At 47.8% G+C, this 12,624-nt stretch overlaps 1 protein-coding gene across 2 annotated transcripts in view; it reads right to left on the bottom strand.

Annotated features, from left to right (window-relative positions):
* The window catches only part of LOC142564646 (excitatory amino acid transporter-like), a 252,090-nt gene that overhangs the window by 33,754 nt on the left and 205,712 nt on the right, over nucleotides 1-12,624 (bottom strand). For both annotated transcript variants that reach the window (XM_075675723.1, XM_075675722.1), the window contains 3 exons: nucleotides 8,658-8,856; nucleotides 5,662-5,869; nucleotides 2,695-2,870 (listed from right to left, as the gene is read on the bottom strand). In XM_075675723.1, coding sequence (XP_075531838.1) covers nucleotides 2,695-2,870; nucleotides 5,662-5,869; nucleotides 8,658-8,856 — 583 coding nt within the window. The remainder of the gene's footprint in view (nucleotides 1-2,694; nucleotides 2,871-5,661; nucleotides 5,870-8,657; nucleotides 8,857-12,624) is intronic.

Here is a 12,624-nt window from a genome sequence, read left to right on the forward strand (position 1 = left end):
TGCTAGGAATAAGGCTCAGCTGAGGAGGCTGGTGGCTTCCCGCGAGTCTTCTTCCCGCATGCCTAGCGTTGGAGGTCACGCAAACTTGACTTTTGCGAGACGCGGTGAAGCAAGAGGCAGCCCGAAGCGTTCGCGTCCCGTTGCTTCCAGTCTTTATCATGCCATCGATGTGACGGGAACTGCTCGAGGTCTTTTTCGAGGTTTCGAGGTCTGCTAGTGCGCGCGGCACCCCACGCTTGGTAATTTAGTTAATATGCGAGTGTTCAGTGTAATTTATACGGTCGCTAAAGCTATGAACCTTATCTCGTCTATTTGGGTAACACTTTAGCGTCGCCATCAATGCTTTGACGTTGAGGCGATACTGCGCAATTTTTTTCTTTGTTTTGATAGCTACCTCCGCACCGATATTAGCTCAGGCCTTTCCGGTTATATGCTGTGCAGGAGCTCAAAGTAAGCCGTCCCGAAGTGAGGCCTTGGTGCAGCGCATTTTACTTGCGCGCTCAGTTAGCTTCATTGTGTTCGAATGCCTTACCGGTTATGCCAAGGCACCAAAAAAATACAAGGGCACGCGCTGAAGAAAGAACAGACGAATAGAGATAACTGGCAAACCATCAGCTGTCGCCTATGGAGAGGGCTTGTGTTATGTTAAGCTGCATATAATGCTCTTCGGAATGCGCCGCGCTTTCAGCGCTTCCACGTGCCACGAGGGGCGGGAAACGGCGCCTCGCGACGACAAGGATAGCGAGGTTGAGTGCACAAACACAAGCCGCTCGGACAGCGTTTAGCCTGGATTTTCTGCCACACAAGTTGGGCCGTTATACCAAAATGTTTCCTCCGAATCGGAACAAAAGCGGGAGGGAAAAAGATATTTCGGTTGGACACTCCGGCTTCGAGCATCTACGCAGGCTTCTCATGCGGCTTGCTAGTCATGTAAAGGGCCTGACTTGCCTATCTTTGTGTCTCCGTTTTACTCTTAATGTACAGTTTTTCGTCAATAAATTTTTTTCCTGTTTTCTATTCCCAGCGCGAGATGTTTTGAGGAATTGCTTCTCTTGTTCCTTTCTCATAACTGCGTAACAGTATACAGATTTCTTAGTGACCAAATAAGTCACTCGAACCACTTCCCTTTCGTAGCCTCTTCCACACTGCCCTGACCTCTGCATTCGATGCCGCTGGTGTTTCATCGCTTCCGCTTCTCCCTTTCCTTCTTCTGTTTCGCCTGCGTCACTGGTTTTTCGAAGATATCATAAAAGAGCTTCACACAATGTTCGTCATTTCCTTTTTCCGGACATGCTGATTCACTGTCTCTGCTACTCTTGCTTTGCTTCCATCGGTCTTTATTTTGATGCGGCATGTTAGCGCTTGAAGTTCGAATATTATGTGTCGCCGCGCGTTTTTTGCTTTCAATTTTTGTTCCTGGCTTCGCCGAACGCATTGCTATCACGTACATAGTCACAGCTGAAGTGGAGAGATATTGACTACACTGGCACTCTGACTCAAATTCCCCGGACGAAACTTCAAGCGAATGATGAAGCCCGTACGAGAGAACCCTTGATCGTGTCGTGGACTTATAGATGTATTCGTACTTGTGTTATTGACCACGCATACTTCACTCGCCAGGCCAGCAAGATGGAGAAATACGCATGAAAAATTACTTATGCTGTTTCATGCGCTGCTAATGCAGATGCTGGAGGCTAGCGTTAGCCAAGCTGTTATGATATCGTCTTGACAATGTGGCGATGTTTGACGTGCTTTGAAAACCTTGTGTAATAAAGTGCTTGCGAATCCATAAGTTAGTCGTCGCAATTGCTTGGTTGTTCAGCTATGTATTTCTCCGTCTACGTGTTAACTGTAAAATATTCAATGACAGCTTATTTTTAAACAATGGTAATATGCACACAATTTTGCAAAAATGCACGTGCCTTCGATGTGCGCATTGTGAGATGGACAGCATTCTCTGATGGGCCATTCTAAAAAAAAGCGTATTCACATGAGTGGGGAATTAACGTGTCCGGTTCAAGGGGAATGTACCACGTGATGACGACGTCATGCCGCCGTTGAGCAGGACAGGAACTCTTAGTTCGGGTGACAGGAAAGCACCTCCACGAACGATGACGGATCAGTACCCAGGCTTTGCAGCTGTATCCTCTCGGAAGCGATTCAGCGTTGCTGCTTGCGGGCAATAGCGAGGAGGCTTAACGAAAGCGAGATGCAGGGCAACATTTCCCTTGATGCCAGGGAGACGTCCGCCGTGCCAATACCGTTAAATTACTGGGTCTATCCTGAAGACTGTCAAGACCCAGCCTGACAGTCAAAATCAGCAATGTTTGTTGCCTGCCGCGCTGATGCAGACGCCTTTTTTTACGGTAACCACAGCCATGGGAGAAGGGTACGGCGAGTAGCGCACTGCTCTAAGTGTTTTTGCTAAAGTCGTCGAGCAATATATATATATATATATATATATATATATATATATATATATATATCCGGAGCATCATTTCGACCAGTGGTCCCTGGGGAACATACGCAGTAGTACATACGGCCCACTTTTTTGGGATGCGCTATTTCCGCGATCGGCTCACAAAAGATGCTAGAAGCATACCCGATACGAAAAAGTGGTGGTAACATGATAAGAAATACTTCGTCTTTAAAGATATGTAACAAAACGAAGATTCAAGCTGCTGTGAAACTCACCGAGTACGTTGGTTCCATCCTTGAACTGCAGCGTTCGCTTCAGCACGTAGGCGCTAGTGTTGGAAGCATTCAAAACTTCGTCGGGGTGGATAAAACGTGGCTTTGGCTTCTCTTTTACATACGTCGTCTCCACTTGTTGAAAACAGGCCTGCAGAAGGTTCTCAGGAAACATGTTCCTGCAGACAGACAGACTCATCAACCAGCGTTCCCGAAAGCAACAACTGCAAGGTTTTAGCACCTGCAGAGAAACGTAAGGATCTCTTCAACGAGCGTTAACTAGGGAAACCAACTACAACGTTTGAACACGTTGAATACCCGTTGGGTAAGTAACACGCTACTTCAATGTGCATGTGTACCGAAAATGAGTCACTGATCGCAATAGTGGAATCCTTCTTCTGCTGCATCTTTCGATAAAGGTAAGAGGGCCCTGGAAGTAGGAAATTATTGGGTAGCTCCTCAACAGGCGTATGTAAGCCTATTCTCATGGGCATCACCATATGCTAAACTCTGTCTTCGTACCACATTACGTTGGGCGAATAATTACAAACACTGAAAGCTGACATCTGGCCAAACCGGTTAGGGTTCACGGTTAGGGTTGCTCATTCGGCGCCGTGTTTGTCGTCTGGCTTTCTTCGTCTTCAGTCCTTGCGCTGCCCCCAGCCACGACACAGAGCTGCTCTAAAAGCGCTTTCGCAAAGCAAACGCTCTCGCCAATATCAACAGTGCCGCGCAGGACGGCGCGAATACTCGCACCAGCACTTTCCAAACGTTCTGAGTTCTTCTATCAGCCTACTGACGAGAGCCCTCCCACTCGGGCATACGTCTTCATTGGCCCGCGATTGAGTACAACGGAGTGAATTCATCACTATCCTTTAAACGTCTTGAAAAGGAAAACACTAGCTAGCTCGTTCGTTGCTTTTGGGCGTCAAACCACATCAGTCTACTCGAGAACACTAGCTGCCTGTACGAATTAGCTGCGGAGTTAAGGTGTCACTGTGAAATAATTCGTGCATCGCACTAAACACTGCGCACGTGTTTTACGCGTAAGCGTAAGTTTTACGCGTAAGCGTCCGTGAAATCGGCGAAATTAAGTTGGAGGCCGCTCCGAGCTGGGAGAGGGAAGCGAGCGTTGCGTCAGGCATGCAATACGGGGCCGGCAGGCAAGACGGCATAGCTTAGAAACTCCGAAACAGCACTAATACACTTGCGTGTAACCCGCGTTCACGAAGTAAAACATTACCATAATTTAAAAAAATGATTCAGTGACGTAGAGACGAGACGTAGAGGGACGTAGAGGGACGTAGAGGTACGTAGAGGAGGGACGCGGTACGAACGTAATTATGGGCAGAGAGCTCAGTCACTAACGGACAGGGAGATCCCGCCTTGATACCCGGAAGCTTATTCACAAGAACAATCTCGTACCAGCGCTCATTTATTTTACTGACCGCCGATCGCCATGTCATTCTAAATTAGACCCGTCGTGTTTGCTCAGCCGTTCGGCGTGGAACAGTTTCTGGCAGTGAGATAAGGCCAGCCCCGATTAACGTCACGTTGAGGTGCACCCTGCATCTCAGACTTTTACATGCCCGTGCCTAACGGGGCAGCACACACACTTTAGAAAGCTTCTTATTAAATCATAGAAGCGAAGGCCTTAGTGTAACAAAATTGCGTTGAAAATAAACACCCGCCGTGGTTGCTCAGTGGCTATGGTGTTGGGCTGCTGAGCACGAGGTCGCGGGATCGAATCCCGGCCACGCCGGCCGCATTTCGATGGGGGCGAAATGCGAAAACACCCGTGTGCTTAGATTTAGGTGCACGTTAAAGAACCCCAGGTGGTCGAAATTTCCGGAGTCCCCCACTACGGCGTGCCTCATAATCAGAAAGTGGTTTTGGCACGTAAAACCCCAAATATTATTATTATTATTATTATTGAAAATAAACGGTGGTTTATTTGGCCACCTCAATACGCCGTCACCTTAATCGTCAAATTGCAAAAAATTGAAAGAAAAATAAAGAGAAGGGGGTTACTCTAAAGAAAGCCTCCACCGCCATCACATAGATTTGCAAACTTTCTAGACAATAGACGAAGACTAAGGCCATAGTCGACTGAACGACCGCGATGACACAACAGCCAACCCGTAGCGGTCATGACATCGGACGCTTGGGTGGGGATGAATAGTGTTTTTTTTTCATGGAATTTTATTTTGCCATTAAGGCTTAATGGAGATACTTTGGCACGCTATCGACGCTTACATCAACAGGCGAACGAACCCATTAGGGCTGCCACTGCAAGTGCGCCTTGCGATGAATCAGCCGTAATTTAGTGCTACGTGAATTTTCATAACCAATACAACCGTTGTTTTCGTCGCCTCCCGAAACAATGGTGCCCCGGGATGTCTCAATGAGCGGAAGTCATTTGTGATTGGTTAGGAGTAGCAGACGCCGCGGTATCAGGCGTATGACGTATCTTGAGGCTGTTAAAAGGAAAGCACCCGGACGTGTTGTCGTGGCTATCCCTGTTTTCGCGACATGCTCGACTACTCCCTCCCCCCCTTCCCCCCCATTGTTGTACAGCCGGTTATAACGCTGGGCTATTACGACTGGGTTGGAAACACCTCGACAACTCCATTTCACTCCGTTTAACAGCAAATAAATAAATAAAACTGATAGTCCAAGTAATTACAATAAAAAATAAAGGCGCGCGACGCAAAGTTCTATCAACATCTAGACGGTGCCCACAGCTCTACGCAAATGCCAAGGACACACTGCCTGCGTTAGCCTTCGGTGAAACAAACGTCCACTGTGAGCTGAAACGGAGGTCTAGGAACAACTCGCACACTGCGCGGGGCACTTTCGGATAGCAGTTTCGGTCGCCGACAGCTGCCATCGGCATAGTACCGCTCGGCTCACTTGCAGCGTGTACAACGCAACGTTACTAGACTATTTAGTAACGTTGGCACGACGTACCTGACGAGGTCGAGGAATGCGTCGAGTGTGGAGACTTTCTTGTCTTCAGTGCCAGTGCCCACCTCCTCCTTGATGGACGGGTCACCCGGGTGGATGACGGACACCATGATGATGCCCACGATGGCGGCGAAGATGGTGGTCGCGAAGTAGTACACCAGGGCCCGAGAGCCCATCTTCCCGCTCGACTTCGGATCGAGCATCGACAACCCTGCCGGGGGGGAGGGGGGGGAGAAGTACGTGAAAAGCGTGGAATATATAGCCGAACGGCGCACTCTGCAGTAATAACGATACAAGTTCACTGCCTTTGACTCAGCGTCGTTGGGCGTTGACAAAGTTGACGTCGCGTTCGAACTCAGCCTATACAGGGTCGTGCACGTTGAAACAATCGCAACGAGAAGACAAGCAGAGAGAGAGAAAGAAGTGTGCAGATTCAATGCAAACGTTGCAATATATGTGAAGCGAAGTTTTCGTGAAACGGGTGAGCAAGTGTTATAAATTTGCCCATTGTATTGCCCCATCCTTGGTGCAAAGGAGGCTAGCTCACATAAATGTGCTCTCGAGCACCGGTGCCACACTGTGTGACACACGCGGTGACCATCTCAGAGAGCTAGTTGGCATTGACGCGATATATTTAAAGAGATAGAGCACTGCAAGGGCCCAGGCTGACCCTAAAGCACGGGCCCGGGCTTGAAGCGAGGGGCCGAGGCCGGACTCGGGCCCGCTATTTAAAGGGCGTAAGTCGGGTCCTTTACGACAAGCAAAGGCTATGCGTTGCACGGTCCCAAGGCATTCTGTGTCAAACTGAAGTGACAAGTGCAGAGAAGTGACTTCTAATATACCTCAGCAAAGAAAAATTGAAAAAAAAAGAAAGTGGTGAAGTTCTCATTTTATTTCCACAATAACGAACGCTGTTTCCGAGTAAGGACAGATAAGTTATACGAAAACCGCTACTCATACCATATTTCTGTTATCGCTTTTGCCATTCAACTATTACGAATCTCGCCACTGTTACATTATTTTAGCGCTAAGTCAAGGGCGCCTCTTTCTACTTGCGTGGTTATCTTATGCTTGATGCTCGTGAATTCAAATCTTTATATATATATATATATATATATATATATATATATATATATATATGTATGTATGTGTGTGTGTGTGTGTGTGTGTGTGTGTGTGTGTGTGTGTGTGTGTGTGTGTGTGTGTGTGTGTGTGTGTGTGTGTGTGCGTGTGTGTGTGTGTGTGTGTGTGTGTGTTCGCATGCTAAATGACTTCATAGGACCAAACCGAGCGATCTATAAATGCGTGCGCACCTGCCGAAAAAATAACAGCACATGCAATGAGAACAAAGATTTCAGTCTTTTATTGCTGATATACCGAAGCTGATAGACACACTGAGAAGGTGAGGCTGACACATAGGGTACAATATGTAAGTAGCGAGCGCAATTTTAGTGCAGCTGAGTACGTACTCCGAGAGAGGAGGACCGGCTTGAAGCCGGAGAATCTGGACAACCTGCTGTTTTGGCACAGGGACTTTCTGCTAGCCTTCGCACAGTCCTATTCCTGTGGCATGATTTTCGGGTGCAGTCTTTTTGTGTCACCGCGTGTTATTGCAAGCCTACTTTCTATCTTTATTTTATATAAAAAAGGTAGGAATCTTTCTGGATTAGCCTGAAGAATGGTGCTTGACAGCTCGAATTTATAACTTATATTGTATGTCGGTGGTTACGTTTTGTGTGGAAATCATAATATGAACGATTTACATTTCATCTGCTTTTGTTTGCTATTCATATATAACGTTAAGCTTTTTTTGTCTTCTGCAAGAAATTATTAATCAAGAACCCCTTTTAAGAATTTGTAATCAGTATTGCTGCCAACACGAGGTTTATACAAGAGGATTAAAAACAATGCCCCGGTTTTGCTTCTATCCGCTTTTTCATGTTAGTTGCACGCTTTGTACTTAAGAAAAAAAGTTTTTGCTATGTTTTATCGTGGCTATACTCTTATCGTAATGACTTTTCATGTACCGCATAAGTAGCGCTTCATTAACATTCTGGCGTATTGCATGCCAAAAACCATGATACGATTACGATGCACACCATAGTGGGGAACGGATTAACTTCGACTACCTGGATTTCTTCAACGTGCACCTAGGTCTAAGTACACGGCTTTTTATTATTTTCTTTTGCATTTCACCCGCTTCATAAGGCGGGCCCGGGCTGGGACCGTGCAGTGCGCTAATATGTGCACGCGCAAGTGTGGCACAATAGTTAGAGCATCGCGCTGCTGTGCTAGAGGTTCGATCCCATCATCGGGTATGTAATTAAATTGTTTTAGAAGTATGATATATTTGGCAAGACAGCGGCACCCAGCAGCCATAGGCGTTTAAAGCCAAGGAGTGTCCGCCAAGAAAGCTTCGCCTTTAAGAAAAGGCCGGCAAGCGTCACTAGCAGGAGCAAGCCGCCTGCCTGCTCTAGACGACAAAAGAAATTACGTGAAATATACACTGAGTGAACAAGAACAGATGAATTTCTGCTGTCCCTGCTTCGGCGCTATGCTGTTACTGGCTCATGGATTCATGTTTCAAGGTCAACTAAGCAATCCACACAAGTATTTTCAACTGTAAACACGTTTGCGACGATCAGTAGCGAAGCTAAAGTTCGTCAGCGAAAGTACGTCAGTTCAACAGCACGGAGGCCGGAAACGGAGATGGTTGCGAGCGCGAAACCACTGGCAGAAAGAAATGCTAGTCTCGGAACGGTGTCGACTGCCAAACACTCGGCCCGCAAAGGCCCAGCACACGATTTCGGCACGGGGCATGCCCCGTTGAACCCCCACCTGCACATGCTCACGACACAAGGATAAACAAACTATTCGGTTTACACTAAAACGCTGGTGCACAGCATCTGGGTTACCCAAGCACCACTCATTGCTTCTCGCAGCTCGAGAAAGAATGTCAAACGGCGGCTGCCAGTTTAGGCAGCGCGCGTGAAGTGTACCTGATATCATGGACGATATGATGAGGGGCAGAATGAGCATTTTGAGCATGCCCATGAGTATCTCTCCCGGAAAGGAGACGAGCATGATGACATCCTCGCCGTAAGAGAACAGCCGCGCCACAAAGCCCAGCAGCAGGCCCAATAGAACGCCCAGTATCGTCAGCACCAGCAGGAGGTTCTCCTTCATCCATGCCGCTGTCTGCGAGAAAACAGCTCTTAAAGGTCCACTGCAACAAAAAAATCTCGGACCACGTAAAAAGCCTAGTTTAGGATAATGTAGGTGTAGAAGAGTCTGCATGTACACTTTGGCGTTAGAAATACGCGCAGGAGCCTCAGAAGAAACTCGCAAAAAGTAGCCGCTTTTGATACCGAAACTGAAAAAAGAAAAGGCGCCATTACCCGTCCCTCGCCGGAAGTGACGCATGACCGAGAACGACGTAGAACGCAAGGATACTCCGCATGACCTCCGAGATGAAGCGGCGCCGGGGGCTGTTCGCGCAGCGCTGAAGAATCTCAGAGGCGGTCTGCTGGGACTTACATCATAACGACAACCACTAAATTTACCTACGCGTCGTCTGCTTAGATGCTGTTTGAAGTGTGCTAACAAGAAAGCCATACAATTAGTAGCCCCGCGGCTTTGCCAAGATTGCTGTAGTGGTATATACTACTCATTTATAACAAATTTAGCCAGTGTGAAATTTCGGTGAGGTAGGCCTTATAGGTAACGTTCACCTATTTTGATGAGATATATCCGTTTAGTCTTTATGTGCGCCGTGTTAGGCTGCTGAGTGGCCTCAACTTCCGCAGTGTCTAGGCGACTGCTGCTTTCCGTTGATGAACCCGCAGTGACAAACGCAGTGATGACTCGCGCGCTGCCAAATATGCATAAACAGATTATTGTTTCTGTTCATTTCTTAGTCCAATGGTTATTTGGAATCATAAGTTAAGGAGTGCAGGAAGTTGGCGAGCCGGTAGAAACAGCTGAACTAGGAAGCTTGACTGTCTTTCGCCTTAATACTTCGCAAAGCCGAAGACAGTCTAATTTGACGGCCTTACTTATTGCAAAAATGTCATTTCATATGACCTATAGGAAGCAAGTCAATTAACCGATAACCAGGTGAACAAAGCGTCTAACAAGAAACGTTCACTGTGGTACACACCTGAAACATGGGTGAGGAGACTGAAGACCAGAGAAAGTAAAGACAAGCAAACGAACTGAAAAGGAGCACTAGATTTCGAGACAGTGTTAAAGTATAAATTTTTTAAACAGCGCCAAGAAACAAAAGGACAAGGAAAGGCACAGGAGCAGCGCTGACTGTCAACATGTTTATTGAAGCCCGCAAAAATATATACTATTCGCAACAGGCTCAAAGAGAGAAAGGAAGAATGGGAAGGCGAGTCGTCGTCAATCAACTCTTGCTGCGCATGCGTCACAAACGTAAAACTATAGAAACGTAGAATACACAATATGAACACAATCCAAACTGACTAACTTCTAAGGAACTTCATTCCCTTATCGCGAACAGCTATAGAAGGGGTGCTTACGCAAGTGGCTCCTAAGTGGCAAATTGAAAAAGCCTCAAAGATTTCCCTGGCCATCTGATCGCTGTGCTTTCTTAGCACAAGTGTGTCTTCTAAGCGGGGTGAACAGCCGCACTTTGCACAAAGAACAGCTAGATTACTACCAGCCATAATGTTGACACTGTGCGCATGCTCAGGTAAACGCTCATTAAGATAACGTCCCGTTTGCCCTAGGTAAGGGCAGCCGCAAGAGGTGGGAATGGCATAAACTACACTGGTTTTGCAATCTACACGCTTGGCGGTATGTCGCTTACTGCACAGTCCAGGCGTTTGCCGGCTAGCGTTGGCTCTCTTGCACAGCCTTTCGAATTTCTTAGGTGCGGTAAACACCACCTAAACACCGGTCCTGCTTGCGGGTTTCTTGATGCGGTGGGACACACGATGTTACATACGGGATCGCAACAGTTTTGGTTATGGCCTTTACGACTTCCCTCGGCTACTTGGGGGAACGAACCTCTTGCAATCTCGTGCGTAGACAAACTCGTTCCTGGTTCTGCTCGCGGCGTTGCTGATCGAAAGCTGCCTGCTCCTCAGGAGTACGTATGACGCGTGGCCAACCTATCTCGGAGCCGGAGAGAAATTGCTGCGCTCGCGCTCGGCTCCGACGGTAGCAACGACGTCACTACTGGCGCGGCCAATCACGCGCCTCTCTTTACTTTTCCGCGCATGCGCGTGGGGTTGCGCCAGTACAGTTTTCGGTGTGCAGGCGACAGACGGGCGGACGGACGAACCGGCTAGCCATATACACCTTCGCTGTAATAATTCGACCGGCGCAAATGTCGGATGTTAAACATCACTTCAGAACACCAAAGGTCCCGTGCTTTAAATGGCATGCTTACTACGTATCACCGTAAAAAAAAGGACTTTGTAAACAGCTGTCATGTAGGGCTGAAAACCTGTCATGTAGGGCTGCGTCCGCTGTCATGTAGGGCTGCGTAATCGCTAATATTCGATAGAAAAATCAATTAGCATTGCTGCTATGCGCGCGTTCAGGTGTCGAAGAAAGCAGGCGAAAAAAAAAATAAAACAATTCGCGTGGTGCAGCTGACTTGTCAGGGGGCGACGAACGCACACGTGCCTGCAACGATACCGCGTTGACGTCGGGATCTCGTCGAGCGACCTCGGCGCCGACAAAATGATCGTCCGGCTTGGCGCCACGTCTTGGCCTACTTGCTGAAGTTTTCATCCCGCACTCGCGCCCTCGTGTCATCTCCGTTCGCGTCGCGGTCGCCCGTTAGCGCTCATTAATCACCATATCGCCGTCTCCTTCATTAGCCCCTATCTCGTCCTCGGCGAAGAAGGCGCAGCGGGTCTTGCGAGCGTCGCCTGTACAGCCTGCAGCGACGACACACCCAGCCGAGGTCGAATTGTGGAAGAAACCGCCTTACTTCGTTTTGTTTGTGTTTTTTGCAGTCCATGAAAGGACAACAAAACCACAAATTCAAGAACATCGGAGAAGGTGTGTTGTAGACTAAGTTGTTTTTCTTGTTGTGGGTTCAACACGTGGCTCACAGAGGAGGACTGACCACACTGGAGGGGATAAATATACGCACAACAAAGACAATTGGGCTAAAAAAGTAAATGAAAAACGAGACATCGCACGACTCAAGCACCACCAAATTTTTATAAAGCGTACTTCCCAAACACGGTCGGCACCTTTGTAGCAGCCTGACCTTCCGGACGCTTTAATGAATTTATGCAGAGAAGGTACAATAGACCTGCGTCTGGTACTCAAGTGACACGTGTGAAAGGACAATGGGCTTGATGACGATAAAGTTCAGTCTATCTTACTAGTCAGGAGTACGAGGAATGTTCTTCGGAGGGGGGGGGGGAAAGCAGCGGCGGGAAAGAAAGAAATGATAAATTGTTTCCGGTTCGTGAGGAGGAGGAGGAGGAGGGGGAAAAAACTTTATTCTTGTCCTGTACAAGGTGTTGCCACCCGCCTGGCTAGTCCCATGTTGGGACCGGGAGGTCAAGCCTCCTAGCCCTATCACGGGCGTACTGGACAGCCAGGACTTGAGGGATATGATCTGGAGATCTTATCATTCCTAAAAACCGATTCCGGGAAATGCCAGAGCCGAGCGACCCACACTCCCAGAGCATATGTTCAAGCGTGCATATCTCCTTTTTGCATGCTTTGCATATAATATTCCGGTTCGTGACAAAACGAGCACAAGCTGTAAAGATAAAAATTTACGGGCCGGACGCTACAGCGGAAAGCTTGACACGGTTATCTCGCGTTGTCGTTGAAACATATTTGTTCGCGTTCCACGGGAACTTGTGAAAGTCGAAAGTGGTCCCACGGAATGGGAGGGATGACGATTCACTGCACTTCAGGAATAAAAGACGTCGTAGACTAGCTCCAGTATTAAAAAGAAATGTTTGC

This window comes from Dermacentor variabilis, chromosome 11 (assembly GCF_050947875.1).
Source record: "Dermacentor variabilis isolate Ectoservices chromosome 11, ASM5094787v1, whole genome shotgun sequence".
In the NCBI taxonomy this organism is placed as follows: domain Eukaryota; kingdom Metazoa; phylum Arthropoda; class Arachnida; order Ixodida; family Ixodidae; genus Dermacentor; species Dermacentor variabilis.